This window comes from Calidris pugnax, unplaced genomic scaffold, assembly GCF_001431845.1.
Source record: "Calidris pugnax isolate Ruff unplaced genomic scaffold, ASM143184v1 scaffold128, whole genome shotgun sequence".
Lineage (NCBI taxonomy): Eukaryota > Metazoa > Chordata > Aves > Charadriiformes > Scolopacidae > Calidris > Calidris pugnax.
Window position 1 is genome coordinate 2,304,929 of NW_015090851.1, and position 19,342 is coordinate 2,324,270.

Below are 19,342 nucleotides of genomic sequence, written 5' to 3' on the forward strand. Positions count from 1 at the left end.
AAACCACTGCCTTTCATTCCCTTTCTCTTCCCCTCTTTTGTCCTTACTTCACCAGCTCCCAGTCAAAGCTCTGCCTCGCCTGGGGGCTGGGGCTGCCCCGTGGTTCTCCGGGCATTTCGGCTGCGTGGGACTGGGGCAAAAAGGGACAGAGCTGTAGAAGGATGTGTTTAGACATGAGACAGAATACCTCCTGTCTCATGGAGCTGGGCTGCTGGCTCTGTTGGCATATGGAAACACGGGATAACTTTGGCTGAAGCAGGGAGTTCAGTGATGTGATGCATGATGCTACTGCAGTATCTTCAGCACTTTGTATGGATGGAAATAGCACCTCCATAAGTGCCAAACTGTCGGATGTATCGGTTCAGTGAGACCATTACCCTGCACCTGGACAGGATCGTATGCCATAATGCTTCCTTCTTGAAGGCTATCATGAATCAAACTTGCTACTGTCTCGTCTGCAAAATCTAACTTTGGACGTAAGAGCTATCTCTGCCTTTTTTTGAAGCCGTTATTGGCTGTTGGTGACTGTACTTTTTGTTCTTGTGCACTAGCTTGGCTAATCTGAGGCTGGCAAATATGTTTTTGGATACCCTTCAAATTTGCTAGTTCAGGTTCATTGAATCAGACAATGTGCTGTGCTAGTTCCTAATTCTGAGCTACCAATATTCAGGATCTGTGCCTGAAATGAAAGCCTGCTTCTGAGTCATGTTCTGATTTAATGTGCTAAAAATAAACCTGTAATGAATAAGACACTTTACAACATCATTGAAGCTTATCTCTGGTAATTTGAGTAACAGTTACTTTGTCATTACCAGCTGTGGAACAAATTGTGGAGAAGCATCTTTTGAAGATGAAAGGGGAGACTTACTCAGGTTTTTTTTAAGTGCATTACAGTCACACAAAGGTTCTTCAAATATCAAATGATAACGACATTGAAGAACGTGGGTATCAGTAAGCATAAGAGTAAAATCCTGTTGGGTTGCAGCAGCTTGATGTGTGTTTTGTTCTTGTAGTCCAGGCCATGCATCCTTAAAAGTGCTTCTTTTGTTGTTTGTGTTTTTTTCCTTTAGAGAGCCCTCTGCAGTTCTATGTGAATTACCCGAACAGCGGCAGTGTGTCTGCCTATGGGCCTGGCCTCATTTATGGGGTTGCCAATAAACCAGCAACTTTCACCATTGTCACGGAAGATGCAGGAGAGGGTAAGTCTGTTCTTTAAACCCATCCTACCCTAAGCTAGGAACCTCTTGGGAGTGTACCGCGCATCAGCGTTGCTTTGCATTCATCTGTCCAACTGTGAGTGTCTGGTGTGACACAAATGACTTGTGCAAATATCAGGTGAAACAGGTTTCATCAAGCTGTAACTTACAGTAAATACCGTCTTGTTACTTCTTCCTGAGAGCAGTAGAAGTACCCCATGGCACAGAGTGCAAATGATTCCTTTAACTGGAAGTGAACCAAAGGGTGATGACTGGGTGTGGAATCACTGTTAGGTAAATCTAACAGCCTGAACAGAGCTGTGGTCTTAGTGGATTGGCCTTGAGCTCATTTTGCTGCTGTCCTTTGAGAACATGCATCTAAGCTCAGTTTTCCGTAACAAGTACTGGATCTTTGTCTTTGGACAAAGTCTCTGGACTTGGTGTGTATGGACATTTACAGAAGTGCTGTTCTCTCTGTTTCCTAGGTGGGCTGGACTTGGCTATTGAGGGACCTTCAAAAGCAGAGATCAGCTGCATTGATAACAAAGATGGGACATGCACAGTCACGTACCTGCCTACTCTACCTGGGAACTACAGCATCCTGGTCAAGTACAATGACAAACACATCCCGGGCAGTCCCTTCACAGCCAGGATCACAGGTATAAAGTTTAGGCTTCTGGAAGCACTTCATAATGAAAATTAACCTCTGATAGCATCGGCAACCTGGTTTGTGGCAATGAAGTCCTCCAGCTTGTTCTGCACTTAGCCATGAAACATTTTCTGACTCCTTTCTCTTTCAATATTCAGACGATAACAGAAGACGGTCCCAGGTTAAGCTTGGTTCTGCTGCTGACTTTTTGTTGGACATCAATGAGACCGATCTCAGTCTCCTGACAGCCAGCATTAAAGCCCCATCAGGTCGTGATGAGCCTTGTCTTCTGAAGAGATTACCCAATAACCACATTGGTAAGCTCTGGCAGTCTTGACCTGAGAGAGTAGCACAGTAGCCTCTACTCTAGCTTGCTGTCATATGTAAAACTACAGACACCTCCGCTCCTTCCCAGAGGAGCATTTTTAAACCAAGTGGTTGATATTGTTTGGTGCGTTTGGCCAAAGACAGAAGAGTGTGAAGAATGACCTCTTGTGTTAGCTTGCATGTGGCGTGGCAGGTTGTGATTGAAGTGCTTTTTGTCAGCATGTGTGAATGGCTTTGTGGCCCATTTGAGAGCAACACTTCAATATATGTAAAGAGAGAGCTCTTCCAGTATTTAATTTCTTTGTGTGATCAAGGCATTTAAATCAACTATAACATGCATAAAAAATGAATAAGTTTGTCACATTTCCCTGCTTTGTAGGCATCTCATTCATTCCACGGGAAGTGGGAGAACATGTGGTTAGCATCAAGAAAAATGGGAGCCATGTACCAAACAGCCCTGTCACGATCATGGTGGTCCAGTCTGAGATAGGAGATGCCAGACGAGCAAGAGTTTTTGGACGTGGCTTGGTAGAAGGACGAACCTTTGAAATGTGTGACTTCATTGTAGACACAAGAGATGCAGGTTAGTTCCATCTCAAGGAGACTGTGAGATGCTGTGAGATATGTATTCCCTCTAAATGAGAGCATTGTCTCCCTCAGCGTGTGACCACCAGGTCACAAGCTGCAAAGCAGCAGAAGCAAATAGTGTATTAAGCATGCACAGTCATTATTGTCAGTTATTAACTACAGGCATATTTACTTCTAAAATGCTTTGCATTGTCTTGGCTAATGTCTTCCATTACAGCCAACAGGGACTTGCTGAGGCACTGATGACGATTTTTTTTCATTTGATGATGCTGATTTTAGTATCATTATACAGCAAGAAGTAAATGAGGAAGATATTTCCCTGTTGGTTTAAAGTGGAGCCTTGGGCACGGTCTTTGAAGCTAACTTTTCAACATGAACAAAATAAAAGGGATATGGTCAGAGCATTTTAGGAGCTGAACGCATGCTGTGCCTTGAATATCTGACTGATTAGGACTACCAAACTGTCATTAAGGCATTGTGCAACTGGCATGTGCCCATTATGATACAAACCTAACAATGAACTACTGCTATGGATTTGGACTATTTTATGTCAAATTTATACAGAAATGTGAGGCTAACTTAGCTGTATTGCAGGTTATGGTGGGATCTCACTGGCAGTTGAAGGACCCAGCAAGGTAGATATCCAAACTGAAGACCTAGAAGATGGAACTTGCAAAGTGTCCTATTTTCCAACTGTACCTGGTGTATACATTGTGTCCACTAAATTTGCAGATGAACATATTCCAGGTAAGCTGGAGTGTTGGGCAATTTTTTGGTTAGTACAACAAAGGTCTTACCTAGCTGGCCAGCACACTGGAACTGCGGGTGGGCTGTGTGATCTGGCTTGGAACATAAGTCCCAAAGATTCAAGGAGGTCCTACCTTCACAAGCAGCAAGCATCCAAAACTCTTCTGGTCGCATGGCTGTATTTCATTTGGACCTGCTGTCCTTAGCTGGCTCTAAAATTTCCCTTATGCTCCACTACAAGTCAGAGGAAGCTTCTGCTCCTCCTCTCGATGCAGTGTGTAATGAGCAGAGGAGGAATGACTTGCTGTGGTACTTACAGGCAGCCCCTTTACTGTGAAGATAAGTGGTGAAGGAAGAGTAAAGGAGAGCATCACACGAACAAGACGGGCTCCCTCTGTTGCAACAGTAGGAAGCATATGTGATCTGAACCTCAAAATTCCAGGTAAGCAACATCCTTATCCCCATAACATGCACTTGTATAGCGTGGGTGTATCTGGAGCAATGAAAATAGGAACTTCAGTGTTAAGACATCTTCATGTTAAGGTAGTTTGGGGAAGAAACACTGGTAGTGTGATCTCTTTGAATTGTTAAAAAGAAGCATAACCATGATCAACATACAGAGAAATAAACACCAGGGAGGCCTTAAACTATTCTGTGTACAACAGGCTGGAGAACGGGCTGCAGAGCTCATGCTGTCTCCAAGGTTTTAAGATTATCATGTTGGCTGTTAAGTGTTTGTGCTGCTGTCTGGCAAACCTGAATCACATAGGCCAGTCCTAGCTGGCTGCACTTACCCAGCCTCTTCATCTGCCTCCGTAGCACCCGGTAAGCTGTGGCTGGCTGGGATTGCTGCTCAGCAGCATGCATCTAGCTGGGTGTACAAATGGGCACCTACGTGCCACTTTGGTCATTTGTGCTGTGTAATCACTTGAGCTCAGGTCCTGCTTCCAAAAACAACATGCCAAACCCCTTTGTCACTTTCTAATCTGCATTTTTTTTATTCTCTTCTTGTTAGAAATTGATTGTGGGGATTTGACAGCCCAGGTAACTAGTCCCTCTGGAAGAAACTTTGATGCTGAAATTGTAGAAGCTGACAAAAACACCTATTGCGTCCGCTTTGTGCCACAAGAAATGGGGGTCCACACTGTGGATGTCAAATACAGAGGGCAGCCAGTGCCGGGCAGCCCTTTCCAGTTCACTGTGGGGCCACTGGGCGAGGGAGGAGCCCATAAAGTGAGAGCTGGAGGCCCAGGGCTGGAGCGTGGAGAGACGGGTGTCCCAGGTGAGTCTTCTGTTCTTGCTAGGCCCCAGTGCCCACCGTGTGCTGGTCTGCAGTGCAGTGCTTTGGTTTCTGTTGGCTTCTCCTCTGACAGCTTGAGCAGAGCTTGGTGTAACACTGTAGGGTCGCCCCAAGCCAGGGGTGGTCAGTGGAGAAACATGGAGAAGTAATAATGCTGCATCATGTGGATGGAGAAGTCTGAAAGTCCACATTTTGGAAACTGACTGCTCTCATAGGATGAGCTTGAGGTTGTAAGGTGTGTTGTACAGGGCTAATTCAAGGATAATAGGAACCTCTTGGAGGAACTGCTAAATGTTTATCACCTAGGCTAATGGGATGAGGTACTGTTCCTCATACACATCAGTATGGGATGCTGCACAGTCTGTTAGGAAGAAGCTGCAACCAAGCAGCAGCAAACTTACTCTTGTGTGTGCTCTCCTGTGCTTCGACAGCTGAGTTCAGCATATGGACACGGGAAGCTGGAGCTGGAGGACTGTCTATTGCTGTAGAAGGCCCGAGTAAAGCAGAAATCGCCTTTGAGGACCATAAAGTTGGATCCTGTGGTGTATCATACGTTGTTCAAGAGCCAGGTATGTACCAAGACCAAATCATACTGAAGTAACACTGAATGCTACTTTCACAGAAACTAAGGACACTCACTGCTTCTTTTCTCCCTGCAGGCAACTATGAGGTGTCCATAAAGTTCAATGATGAGCACATTCCTGAAAGCCCTTACCTGGTTCCTGTCGTCGCCCCCTCCGATGATGCTCGCAGGCTCACTGTCACTAGCCTTCAGGTGAGACATAAGGAAACATCTCCACAACTTGCCACACAGACTGATTTCGTCCTTGTTCTCCAAGATCAAAATGGTTGTCCTTTCTTCTTAGTAGTAGCCTTGCCTTGGTTGGTGCTTGTTTTCAAGCTCAGCTTGCAGCTAGAGAGGTTTGGTCCCTTGGTAACTTGTGCCAGTAGAGCTGGCCCAGCTCTGGCTAGCCAGAATTTGGAGGTAGAAGGCTCAACTGAGTGTATTACAGGTGGTCACACTTGGGAATTAAGAATAAGAGGCTCTAGAAATAACACTAGAGGAGCTAAAACTTGCTTTCTACCTCATTAGCTAGGGGAAGGCCAAGGAGAACTGAAACATGGATGTGAACCACCAGTGATCATGCTGGTACTGGGTTACTCAGTTCACATGTGAAGTGGTGAAGAGCTGGGTTTCCACAGGCTGTAGCTGGGAGGTTGCTGCAGCCGTGCTGGAGCGTCGGCGTGGGCAGATGGAGGGGGCCCCGCCATGAAGTGGGAGCGCAGATTTGCTCTGGCTGATGTCATGAAACCACACAGTCGCAGCTCAGATGATTCATGAACAGTAGCGAATCTCAGAGTGAATCACAGCTTTGTAGTTGGTCTGGGCTCATCTGGTAACCTCACCATATCATTTGTGTGTGTGGTTACATGCATTGAAATATAAGTAACATTAAAGGCCAGACTTAAATCTCCAAAGCCAGAAACTTGGACGTGAGACTGAGAGTTTGTGTCTAAATATACTGTACCTCAGTCCTCGTCGAGTTGTGATAAGCAATTAGTACTTCAGTTGAGGCTTTTTTTTGGATATGTCCCAGCTGCGTTCCCTGGGAGTTTGCCTGGGCTGCAGGACTCCTTCACCTTGGCTGTGTAAATGAATCACGACAGCCTGATCTGACAGTATCTCTTCTAACCAGGAGTTACAAGGGCGTTAATTAGTCGCTGTGGTATTGATGTTTCTCTTGTGTTTCATTTAAAGACTCTTTGACAGGAATACTCGCTTCAATTAAGTCCTGGAGAGGCAGATAAAGCTGAGTATTTGGTAAAGGAGCACAGTGTGCAGCATCAGCCTCCCCTAAACCCGCATCAGGGACTTGCTTTATACTTTGTACCTCAGTTCTACTCAGTTACATTTATTTCCCTCTTCAGGATTTAGTTGAAAACAAAACCAGGTAAAGTATGTTGAGCGTAAGATGTTACTGCTGGGTGCTGCACGGGCAGCCGTGGCTGGGAAGCGGTGCAGCAGGGATGTCGAGCTGCCTCGCCTTCCACCGACGGCCTGACAGCACGGCAACATCTGGTTTCGTGTCTTAAATTACTTTCTCATGTTAAGATGTCTTGTGGTGGCGTTCTAAATGCAGCCTCTTGTGGCAAATATAAACACGCCTATTACTCTTTCAGACAACTGGATTATCAGAGGCTTTTCCCCTGAATGAATCTGGAATGAATGAACGGGCTGAAAATGGAGCTAAAGCTTAAACATCCTTTAAATCAAGTGCCTGAACACTGGGGCCTGACCTCAGTGATAATGGGTGAATAGTCTTGTAAACTTGACTCTGCCTGATTTGGAAGTTGTCTGGCTTCCAAAAACAGTCTGTTACCATGGGAAAAATGGGCCTAGACAACATGGGCGACTCCTAAATCTGCCACCCCCTAAGTGGGAGAGAGCCTCTGATTTGAGAGTTAATGCAAGTCACAACTTTATATCCTTGGCTGACATCTGAAAAAAGAAAATTGTGCTGAAGTGGTTGTTTCCTGGCCTCAAATCTTGTGCTGTTTGAAATGAGAAGTTTAAATTTGATAATCTGACTGTTGCGTTCTCAGGAGTCTGGATTAAAAGTTAATCAGCCGGCATCCTTTGCTATAAGGCTGAACGGGGCAAAGGGCAAGATCGATGCTAAAGTCCACAGCCCCTCCGGAGCTGTAGAAGAGTGCCACGTGTCTGAGCTGGAGCCAGGTGAGCACGGCTTTACGTTGGTCAAAATAAACCAGGTGATCTTCAAAACAGGCTCGCTGCCCTGTCATGAGGGGGTTTAGTCCCTTTGGCTTGCGACCGGTGTACCCGGGGGACAAGGACTTTGTGCGGAGAATGACTGCTTGGTGTCAAGGGTTGTTCGGTCAGGGTTATGTCCATGATTTCCTAGATAGCTCATGGAATGGCTGAGCCCTAACCTTATGTAAGATACAGTTATTTAAGTCTTGGCTTTGCTAGTGAAGGTACAGTGATATTAGTCATAAATGAAATATGATGTGATTGTTGAATTGAGCCAGGGAAGAAGTTTATTTTTTCAAAGCTATGCTTCCATCTTTGACTAATAGTTTATTTTTAACTCGCACTCACTCCTTCATACTAAACGTCAAGGAAGCTGAACATAAGCAAATACTACAGAAAGCTCAACACCTGTTTCAGCAATGAGCTTTTATTTTTCACTTGAAGTCTGAATGAGTTATGGTCTGTACTATGGACAGACAGCAGCTGTCCGGCTGGGGCACATCAGTCCCTCCTCTGGGTTAACATGCAATCAAAAATATTAAATATCAGCAAATTGCTAAATGACTTTATTAAATAAAGGTGCGGTGTCTGTGATGCGAGAGCTGCAGGCTCAGCCCGCTGGTGAGAGTTGGTCTCTCCAGCTGCTTTGCTTCTCTGCGCGGCTCCCTGGACCGCTGACAGGTTGGGCTGTGATTAAGCTGTCATGTTCAGTGCACGTGTGAGGCAAATAACCCTAAAACTCACCCTGCAGACGAGATGACAGCTGAGATCAGGTCCTAGCAGACAAGGTGAAAATGCAACCCATGACACCTCCTGTGATAAATACAGCATTTTCCTGCCTAAATATGAGCTTAAGGAGCTTGAGTAGCTGAGTTTGCTTCAGCTGTGATCAAAATAAGAGACTTGGAGAGTAAGTCTTATGAGGAGAGGCTGAGGGAGCTGGGGTTGTTCCGTCTGAAGAAGAGGAGGCTGAGGGGAGACCTTACCGCACTCTATAACTACCTGAAGGGGGGGTGTAGAGAAGCGGGGGTCGGTCTTGTCTCCCAAGTCACAGGAGACAGGACAAGGGGAAATGGCCTCAAGTTGCACCAGGGGAGGTTTAGATTGGATATTGGGAAAAATTTCTTCACGGAAAGGGTCATCCAGCATTGGAATGGGCTACCCAGGGAAGTGGTTGAGGCACCATCCCTGGAGGTGTTCAAAAGACGGGTTGACATGGTCCTCAAGAATGTGGTTTAGTGATTATTATATTTTTAATTGCTTATTTCTTATTTATTTTTTTGTCAGAGTTAGGTTGATGGTTGCACTAGATGATCTTTAAGGTCCCTTTCAACCTAGATGATTCTATGATTCTAAGCCTTGCTTGGGTTGCTTACCAGCCCTGCATTGTGTTTAATTGCTGTTTCATTGGTTTCTTGTTATCACTGATACATCAGAAGAACCACTTCTCTCTTGCAGATAAGTACGCCGTTCGGTTCATCCCCCATGAAAACGGCGTCCACTCAATTGACGTGAAGTTCAACGGGAGCCATGTGGTGGGCAGCCCTTTCAAAGTGCGTGTTGGTGAGCCCGGGCAGGCGGGCAACCCCGCGCTCGTCACGGCGTACGGCTCCGGCCTGGAGAGCGGGACCACCGGTAACGCTTCTTTTACAGCTCTGATACAGACCTGTTTGTGCTTTGGCTTTCTGAGAGAGACAGGAGCTGTTCCTAGGCACATTTTTACATCACTTTCCCTGCTAAGGCAGCTGAACTAACCCACGTTCTCTGGGCATAAGCTAATTTTGCTTTCTCGCATGTTCCTCAAGTCTTATAACCATCGATCAGTGAGTCTGCAGGCCATACTGAGCCTTAACAAACTTAAAACCTCTGTAAACCAGCAACTGCAGCACGAGTTCACTCAAACTGGTTAACAGCTGGGAACGGCTCTGCCGGTTAGCTTAGCTCCACGTCGGTGGTCCCTCGGGGCACCGGAGATGCTCTGGCTCCCTTCCACATGTGAACACGAGGCCTGCAAAGGCCGGAGGCTTTTGCGAGTGCAGATATTGAGTTGGCTGTCTAGTTGAAGGAGTCTTGTTTAACTTGCATACCTGTGTTTATTAAATGGGTACGAGGGTGTACCCAGTTACCTTTACTCCAGTGCTGGCACCTCTGAGAAACTTCAAGTTAAATGTAATAATGATGTGTAAACTCTAGGGAGTACGGTGGATTGTTGTGTTTGTGCTATACGTGCTTCAGATGCAGCGTGAGCGCTGACTCTTCTTGGGAATCTGACACCTGGTTATCTGCTGCGGCTGCCCCATGTCCCATCTGATAGTTCTTAACTCAAGAATGTAGGGTTTAGGCTTTTTTTTTTTCATTTATATGATTTATGGCCTTAGTGAGAAAGTATGAAAACATTCCAGGATATGCACTTCATTTTATTTAATTGTGTGCTTTCTTGGGCCACACACAGAGGTGAATATCAGAGTAAAACTGATTTATATTTTTTTGTTTTGATATGTAAGATGATAGCTAGTTCCTCTTGCCCTATCTACTGCTGTCTTTTATGGATTCAATTTCATACCTTTTTTTTTTCTCCCTGGGAAAAAAAAATTATACTGCAGTTAGTCAAAGCTTCTGCTGTTCTGGAGAAACCAAGGAGTTGGTTTTGGAAACATGCAGATATACTACATTAAATAAAGACATTATAGCCTGTGCAGCTTTAATAGGTGGAAACAAAAGCACTCATTAATACTAGCCACTGATGCATCAGGGTCAGGGGAATTTTTCTCCTTCTATAAAGCTGCTTGGGGTTGTTTTTAATCTAAATAGACTGTTTAACTTCAGCAAAGTTACTCTGTGCCCCCTTGTTGAATCCTGGCCGCTGCCAAAAGCCGAGTGCCCTGGGAGCTGCCGAGCAGTGTTGGGAACAATGATGTAGTGTGGAGGTTTCAATAGCCGGTGGCTGAGCACCTGAAATGGCCCCCCGGGAGGTCTGCAGCCTCCAACAATGCCAGCCTTCATCGGGGGCAGGAGGAAACAGCAGTGACTCGGGAGCGAGGAGCCTTCGGTGAGGAGCTGGGAAGGTTGTTGGCCATGGAGATGTGTTTTTCCTCCGGTTGAGCGGTGTGCCTTGCAAGCCAAGGGCCTTTCCTCCTGGGCAGGCGGTGCCGGTGGGATTTACTGCTAAAAGGCTGGAGGATGGTAGAGTCCTCTGTGGGAGCCGGGTTCTTCCAACATTGCAACACAGCAGCCTCTGGTGTGGAGGAGCTAGAAACTTCTCCCTAGTTTGTCACCACGCTTGCATGCTTCAGTTGCAGCTGTAGTAAACTTTCCCATAACCATCCTGGTTTTGATTGAGCTCAAGCACTTTATTCCTCCTCAGCAGAGTCTGATACAACGGCCCAAAGATCATAAATATTTGAAGCCAGAGCTTGACAGTAAATTATTTGGGGGCTGAAAGCCTTGCTTAATTTTTTCTTGTGTTGCTGGCATCGTATCATTGGCTTAGTATTAGCAGCAATAATTCAGCTGTGTTAACCAGATGCTGTAATTAAACAAGCTTTTGTTTCCACAAACTGCTTGGAGTGCTGTCGCCCAGTGGTTCAAACACCCGTCTCCTCCAGGAGACCTCCTGCCCCTCATCTCTATCCCTTTCTTGTGGGCTCTTCACTGCTGATTTTCAGTCCAGGCAGTGGGATGGCTCTCAGCTTTCCCAAGCAGGAGGCTGTGTCAGCACGGGCTCTGGCCCTGAGTAGAAAGGCTCTTCTTGTGAGAGTTTTCTCTCCAAGCTGGTCTTTTGATGCCAAAATCTTTCCATTTTGGTCCTAAAGGGCTCTCATGACCCCTTTTTCTGCGGTCATGTGGAGGGATCCGGGGTGCAGAGCCCCCGGCTGGGGCTGGCCCGTGCGAGGATGCTGGGGGGAGGCACGCTGTCCCTCCCTGCCCTCAGCCTCCTGCAGCCTCGTCTGGCACCAAATTATCCATTCCTATTAATAACAGGCTGCTTTTGTAACATGGGGTGTGAGAAAGAGTGTGTCTTACTGTGCTACGTCTTTCTAGGATTGCAGTCGGAGTTTTTCATTAACACGACCAAGGCTGGTCCAGGTACCCTCTCTGTTACAATTGAAGGGCCATCAAAGGTGAAAATGGACTGCCAGGAAACTCCAGAAGGTTACAAAGTCATGTACACACCTATGGCTCCAGGAAACTATTTAATTGGAGTTAAATATGGTGGACCTAACCACATAGTGGGCAGCCCCTTCAAGGCAAAGGTTACAGGTAAAAAGCTAACCAGTATTTACTCTGTGCCTGAAGTAGTTTGTGTCATTCAGCAAATATGTCCCTCCGAGACAGGGCAGAATTCAGGTCTAGAGGCCCAAAACCACGAGAAGCTAAATGTTTCTGTCCATCACCTCCAAAGCATAGATGAGGGATCTCAGTAGCATTAGTCACTGAGCTTGCCAGCTTGATTCAGTGGGGGGCTGTAAAACAGCTTCCTGGGGGAATATTAAATCCTGACCTAATGCTAGGGTGTTGCATTGGCAGTAGGGAAATATGATTTATTTATCCATTTCCCCCCCTAAAGCCTGAAACCTGGTCACCTGTAGTATAAGTGATGCCCCTCTTGGTCTCATTTTGGTGCGGGTGTCACCTAAGCAAAGGTCAGTAGCATCTGGGAGGCTTTCAGATGATGTGAGGAAGGCTGGTTTAGGAAGCTCTTTCTCTCTTCAGTGCTGTGTTTTAGCGCAGGCTGGAGTTCATCTCCACTGCTTCCCCTGAGCTAGTGAACCCTCTCCTGGTGCCCATGGTGTGGTGATGTTCTTGGGAGCGGCGGCAGGGACTGCGCTCCCCCGGGCTGGGACATGCTCTGCTTTCAAAATGGGTTATTGCAAAATTGCACCTGCTTTTCTGCCAACTTGAGTAATTTTTGGTGATTGGAGCACAATTAACTCTTCTTAAGCGGCCAGCTTTGCTTAATGAATCCTGAAGTTCCTGTGGTCCTTTAACCACTCCAGGGCTCTGGGATGGGGTTGTTGCCAGCGTTGCTGGAAGATGTCGGCTTAAAAACCCAAGTAGGAAATTGCTCCTCTCCAAAAATGCATTTTGGATGCAGAATGCATGCTTGTTATTGGGAGGGTTTTGAAACCTCCTTTTAAATGCTTTTTTGATGGGGTGGATCAGAACATCAGAAGTCTTTTCTGTTTCCAGGACAGCGACTGGTTAGCCCAGGCAGCGCCAACGAAACTTCTTCCATCCTGGTAGAGTCCGTGACAAGGTCGTCGACTGAAACTTGCTACAGCGCCATCCCCAAATCCGCCTCGGATGCTAGCAAAGTGGTTTCCCGAGGAGCAGGACTCTCAAAGGCTTTTGTGGGTCAGAAGAGCTCCTTCTCCGTGGACTGCAGCAAAGCAGGTACAGGGACGAGCTGGATGTCAGGGTGGTTTAGCTGGACGTTTTTTGCCCTGAACCAGCCTTGCAAAGTTAAAATTCAGAGCTCGAGGCGATGATCTGGTTCTAAAGAAAGAACTCTAAATGCTACACTGTGCTCAACAAATCAATGCTAATATAGAGGCTGTAAAGATGCCAGTTCCTCTCCAAATGGCTTTATCTGAGCAAGGTGCACCTGAAAGAAACCACTGGGTTATGGCATGAGAACAAACAGGTTCCTGAACTTAAGCAACCCCTGTGGTGCATTATGGTGCGTGGTGCAAGGTGTTCCTGTAAGCCTTGAGCGCTGATCGGCATCACCTGGGAGCTTTGTGGTGGGCGGATTACAGGCCAGCTGTCTTCACTGGTCTCTGCTATTAACTTCTAATGAAGTCCTCAAAAGGCAGTGCCTGCTCTCTTTCACAAGCAGTGTTAATGTCTCCTGTGCTCTGGTTAGATCCTGGTCTGTCAGGTCTGGTGAAATGCACAAATAAACCCTTGCCTCTATGAGGCTGAGGGCTTTTTTAAATAGAATTCCTTCTTGTACCCAATTTGCTTAGCCGTACCTCAGACTGCCTCTCTGTGAATTAAAAACAACAAAATCCTTATGTTATGGAGCGAATATATTATGGTACAACCATGCTTGTTCATTTAAGCTTAGGAATGCTGACTGTCTGTTATTTTGCTGTAGGTTCAAATATGTTGTTAGTTGGCGTCCACGGACCTACAATACCCTGCGAGGAGGTCTCCATCAAGCATTTGGGCAGCCATCAGTACAACGTGACGTACGTCGTCAAGGAAAGGGGTGACTATATACTGGCGGTGAAATGGGGTGACGAGCACATCCCCGGGAGCCCCTTCCACGTCACCGTTCCTTAAACTCGTCCAGCCTCGGAGTCGATCGTTGCGTTTGCAGTTCCAGATGTAGAGTTGTTCGGGGTGCAGTCCTGTTGCAAAGTGCAGTATCTAGATACACACGGCTCACATTTCAATACAGTCAGAAGTAAACTCTGTAACTTTATTTTTTACAAGCATTTCACTTCTATCCTACTTACCAACCTAATGTTAATCTATTTAATGTCCTCCTCAAATTGTACCTTCGCAGTACTGTCCGGGTCACTGTTCATGTTTGGAGAATCATGTGGATGACTAGACACTAATTTCCCTTGCGGATGTTAAAGACTTTAGGTGTTAATTGAAAACTGGAATTTGTCTTTGTAATTGGGTATCTTAACTACTGATTTTATTTGACTGGAGACTTTACGTTTTAGTTATGGAATATGACTTGGGCTGTCCCCAGTTCAAATTCTTTTCTGTAAAGAAATGAGGTAAAACTGGTACTATAATAGGTGCCTTTGTATACTTGATCAATTTTAACGCTTAACATTATAAAAAGCTACTAAAGGTGGCTTTACCACTCAAATTTAAAATGTTTCTGAAAATGCTTTGCTAATGGTTTACATTTAGGAAAAGTTTATCTTTTATAGCACACCAAAAGCAGACTGAAAATGACTTCCTGGAAGCTTTCAGCCTTTCTATGTTAACGCCTTGTAAATCTAGAGAGGTAGGTTTTTGGCCATGATGCTAGCAACGCAGTTTTTAATTAGCTTGGGATTCTGGTGAGGTTTTCTGTAATTTTACAGGTAACTCCCCACACTGTTTTTGATTTATTTTAAGAACACTCCCTGGTTTGTCTGAGTTAAACAAAGCCCCTAAACTTGCCCAGCCAGGTGCAACTCTCGCCTGCAGGACCCAGAATTGCTGGAGGTCAGAGCACAGCAGTGCATTGGGAGGGTGATCAGTGGCTTCCCTGGGGGCTGTGGCCAGGAGACTGGCTGAGATGGTGCAGAGGCCAGCCTGGGGATGGGACCCACATCTGTGGTTGGGTATGGGGCAGGAGAAGGGGCGGGTGTGCGAATTTACCAATAATAGCAATACCAATCAACAAACCCATCTTTGGTGCAAGTTGCTTTATTATATCTCAGTCCAAGGACATGCTTGAAGCACACTCCTCTCTCCTGAAATCCCCTTCGTGCTGCAAAAGGCATTCCTGCTGAGGGTCAGGGAGTGAAAACTTCCATTATAACCTGTCTGTTTGTCCTGGATTACTCCGTGCTACTTCCCGAGTGCGTATCTGAATTGCTGTCAGCTGCTGGAGCTTTAGTAAACTCTCCAAATGAGCTTTAACTCTGCAATTAGGACAAGGTAGGATTTGTTGAAAACCTGTTGAAACGTCACTGTCTGTCCCTAGGGAGAAGTTCATGCTTACGGTTCTGTAGTTACGTGTGGATGCACTACTCTCCAGCACAGTCATTGGGGAAATAAAAGAAGGTTGGGGTTTTTTTACTGTGCTTTTTTTGTGCCTTAATGTGAAATGCTCATTACATTGTAAACTAGGAAGTAAAAACAAAATAAACTGGAATAAAATGCAGGATTGTAAAATTGTATCTTATAACTTATTAAATAGAAATTTTTGCTTCATTAAAATGTGCATGTTAAAAACAACATTGGATTCTTTTCATATGTAGTCAGTAAAGCTCAAACTAAAACTGCAGCATGCAGTAGCTTTAGGCAAGACCGAATAACCCCTGGCCCACGGGCTGTGCAGGGAGCCCTGAAAAACTTGGCCATAACCTCAGTGCCATTCATTTTTTTTTCACTTTTTTTCTCTTTTTTTCCCCTTAAAACAAAATGTATGGCAAAAGTTTAAGCTGTGGCATAAAGGTACTGAGCAGCAGCACGTGGAGTGTGAATGGGGCATGACATGGTTGTGCTGTAGACCCCGGGTACTGGGGAGCTGGAGAGCAGCGTGTCCCCTGAGGTGCCGGAGGAGTGATGGGTCTGATCCCGGGTGATGCCAAGGGCACCCGCTGGCTCCTCCGAGTCCCTGGGGCTGTGTTTGCAGAAGGTGGTTCCCACCGCACCTGGGGCCGGCCGGCTCCAGCGCATGGCCTGTGGTTGTGCCATAGGCCCCGGACACTGGGGCAGTGGAGCTGGAGAGCAGTGTGTCCCCTGAGGTGCCGGAGGAGTGATGGGCATGGTTGTGCTGTAGACCCCGGGTACTGGGGAGCTGGAGAGCAGCGTGTCCCCTGAGGTGCCGGAGGAGTGATGGGTCTGATCCCGGGTGATGCCAAGGGCACCCGCTGGCTCCTCCGAGTCCCTGGGGCTGTGTTTGCAGAAGGTGGTTCCCACCGCACCTGGGGCCGGCCGGCTCCAGCGCATGGCCATGGAAACCAGCAGATGTTTTCCCAAACACGGCTCCCGCTGGAAGCCCTGCTGAAACCTGAGACGCGGCGGCTGCCAAGGACTTTCCTGCCCCAGGTTTATCAGATTATTTCCTTTTTATAGTTAACTGTGTTTCATTAGCTTTGTGCTACGTCAGCCTGAACCTCCTATTTAATGTTTTTAAACAAAACAAACCAAAAAAACCTGGATACAGCTGTTGGGTTGAGGAAACCTTGAGAGCCTTGAGCCTGTGTAACTCCTATTTCCCGGTAACCCTGCTCTTGTCTGGACTTCTCTTGCCTGTTACTCCTTGGCATCTTGGTCTAATCGCACTCGCTGAAATTAATGGGAGTTGGTGCAGGTGATGGACCCTGGTTGTTACCTTGTCTGAGGTTACCTCCAGCAAAAGCTGAGCTCTGCTTCAAGCCAGCAATTCTGCCTTGCCTGGGCACTGACAGCTGTGGGGTGGCCACAAAAATTAACTTGCTAAGGACAGCAAGCACCTGGTGGTGCTGATGAGAAGAGCTTTGGGTGCAACTTGGCTGTGTTGATTTTGGTAACAACATTCAGCCAACTCCACCAGCTTTGGCAGCTGAGGACTGACTTTGTGTTGGGTACAAAACGGTGCTTTGGAGGGAACTGTGCTCTGTTTTTGGCCTTTGGCACCTTGATGAAAGTTTCCTTTTGCAGGGCCCACCTTAGCAGGCAGCTGCGGGGCTGGGATGGTGGTCTATCAGCTAACTGGTGTCTCAGTGCCTCTTGCTGGGTAGACTTGTGCTTTCTTCATTATTTACAGAGGACTGGTATGGGGTTTTTTTTGCCTCTAGCTGTGGAATTGTTTTTTTTTCCTGCTAATTTAGTTGAACTTGGGTTCTTTGTTTATAATCTCTCTCTTTGGTGGTGGTTTGCAGTAGGATTTAGCCTATGGGTGCAACTGGGAACTCATCCATCCCTCCTCGTGGCTGAAACTGTCCTGTAGGCACTCAGCTAGATCTGGCAGTGCCCTCAGTAGCCAGCTGGACCCTTGCCTGCTCGTGGCCAGTGACCCAGGGCAGCCCGTAATTCAGGGCACTGCCACATAGGAAAGCCTGCTGGGACCTGCTGCCTACCTACTGCACCTCCAGAAGATTCAGCAGATGTTTTGGTGGGTGGTGGAAGGTAAGTCCTCGCAGCACACCAGTTACCCAAGGATGGTAACTCTCAAGAGCATCCCATCACTCTGACTGGTATTGGTGGGGTTTGATGCCAGAAGCATTTGTTCATTTTAGTGGGCAAGGAGAAGGAGTGGAGATGTCCAGGAGCTGGAGCTCCTCACAACCTGCTCACTCAGCCTGTCCTTCGCTCCACACTGCACAAGCCCATCCTGTAGCAGTGTCTGTCCCTGTGCTGTTCTTGTTCCTGCCATACCCTGGGGTCTCGCCTGTATTTGCTACCTGCTGGCCACCTTTGGTTTGGGGAGCTGTTGGAGTCCCTTCTTAAGATTCCTCTGGGTGTCCCTGGCCTTGACTCCGTCTGTTTCTGGTGGCCATCTCTGGAGCCAGCATGGCAGACACCTTGCATACTTGGGCGTTGCTCAAAACTGAGAATTGTATTCTGTTTTGTGCAGCTCTGTTGCAGAAATGCAATCAGGAGAGCATCCGCCACTTGTCTTCTGATCAAAGCCTTGGAGGCTGCTCCTGGGAGGAGTCGAGGTGGTTGATGGCCCCTCCAGACCCACGTAGTTCGTGCAGCACGCTGCTGGCAGCGGGGCCCTTGCTTTCTGCACTGCTCACAAATGTGAATGGAGGCCTTTTGTTGTATTGTGCCTGAGACAAAGGATGCAGCAGGTCTCGTGTTAGCTGGGGGAGGCAGCTTGTTACAGGCCTGGCTCTGTCAGGAACCCTGACCCTCGTAAAGGTCCTGGTTTGCTGTGGGTGTCCTTCAGGCTGGGCACAAAGCTGCCTTCTGCAGGGCTCCAGTGCCCAGCTGTGCATCATTTCTAGGGAAAATCCCCCAGATTTTGTGCCAGGGGCATGGGCACTTCCATCTGCTGCCTGGAGTGTATGGTTTGGGGTGTAGCACCAGGTGCCTTGCTTTATCCATGAGCTAAATCATGTCCCCTGTGATGGCAGTGCTGGGGTGAGCTGGTGGCAGCTGGGGTGTTTGGTGACAGGCAGGGCTGAACGTGGGGCTGGTGGTGCCTCTTTGCCCTTTCCAGTGTCAGTGTAAGTTATTATCTTAAATTAAATATATTTAAATTATTTTAATAGTTTAAATTATTTTATCTTTAAATTATTTCAAATTAATCCTTGAAGTATTTTAAATATGTGTGTGTGTAAATATATAAAAATATAAAAAGATAATCCAGTGTACTTAATTTTTCTGGTGATGTTACTGCAGCAGGAAGTCTCTGGTCCATGCCAGGCCTGGGACTGCACAGGGTACTTTGTGTGTCCAAAACACGTCCCCCTTCACCCACCCAGAAGCCCTGAGCTGCTCTGACATTTGTGGGGTGTATTAGCAATGCAGGTGGTGGGGCTGTTGCTTAGCAGGACTCTGGTTTTGGTCAGATTATGCAAACCCTGTAATTAGTTTTCCCTCTAATTGTCTGTGGAAAGCGAGATTGTGAAGTTTCCAATCCAGAACCTGCTTTTTTTCTCAGCTGTAACTTCTAAATGTATTGGTTTCAAATGGATTTGATTTTTTTTTTCCCCACATTAAAATGTACTTGCAGTACAGACAATGCACCTTTCTTACTTAGAAAAAGGGAAATAAATTATGTATTAATCACTTTTAAAAGCCTGTCCAAAGTGGTTACATATAAACAGACATCACTTGACAGAAACTGGGATGGAGTTGCATGAAACTGTTCGTTCAGGGAATGGCACGATGCTTTTTTACACAGTGTTTTCTATTTGTTCGAAGAAAGGCTCTTTCCAAAACATTTGTTATCATGACAGCTGTCTGCCCCGCTCTCTCCCACAGGACAAACAAAACTGGTTGCCCAGTTTGGCCTCTGCCAGGTCAGGGCCAGCTCTGGACTCACTGGCACCCAGGGGATGGGGTCTCACAAAGCAGCCATCAGCATCCCCAGGTGTTTATTCTGTGCCAGCTGGCTTGGGGGGTCTTATCTTTATTTTCTATCTTAG

At 46.7% G+C, this 19,342-nt stretch overlaps 1 protein-coding gene across 6 annotated transcripts in view; it reads left to right on the plus strand.

Annotated features, from left to right (window-relative positions):
• FLNB (filamin B, beta) overlaps window positions 1-15,494 on the plus strand; it is a 74,458-nt gene extending 58,964 nt beyond the window's left edge. For 5 of the 6 annotated variants that reach the window (XM_014943201.1, XM_014943202.1, XM_014943203.1 and 2 more), the window contains 14 exons: window positions 1,071-1,199; window positions 1,682-1,855; window positions 2,004-2,162; window positions 2,552-2,755; window positions 3,355-3,507; window positions 3,827-3,949; window positions 4,523-4,789; window positions 5,239-5,376; window positions 5,467-5,582; window positions 7,412-7,544; window positions 9,039-9,215; window positions 11,622-11,840; window positions 12,771-12,974; window positions 13,681-15,494. In XM_014943201.1, coding sequence (XP_014798687.1) covers window positions 1,071-1,199; window positions 1,682-1,855; window positions 2,004-2,162; window positions 2,552-2,755; window positions 3,355-3,507; window positions 3,827-3,949; window positions 4,523-4,789; window positions 5,239-5,376; window positions 5,467-5,582; window positions 7,412-7,544; window positions 9,039-9,215; window positions 11,622-11,840; window positions 12,771-12,974; window positions 13,681-13,868 — 2,384 coding nt within the window. In that variant the 3' untranslated portion in view covers window positions 13,869-15,494. The remainder of the gene's footprint in view (window positions 1-1,070; window positions 1,200-1,681; window positions 1,856-2,003; window positions 2,163-2,551; window positions 2,756-3,354; window positions 3,508-3,826; window positions 3,950-4,522; window positions 4,790-5,238; window positions 5,377-5,466; window positions 5,583-7,411; window positions 7,545-9,038; window positions 9,216-11,621; window positions 11,841-12,770; window positions 12,975-13,680) is intronic. The other variant, XM_014943205.1, reaches the window with a different exon arrangement.
• The last annotated feature ends 3,848 nt before the right edge of the window (window positions 15,495-19,342 follow it).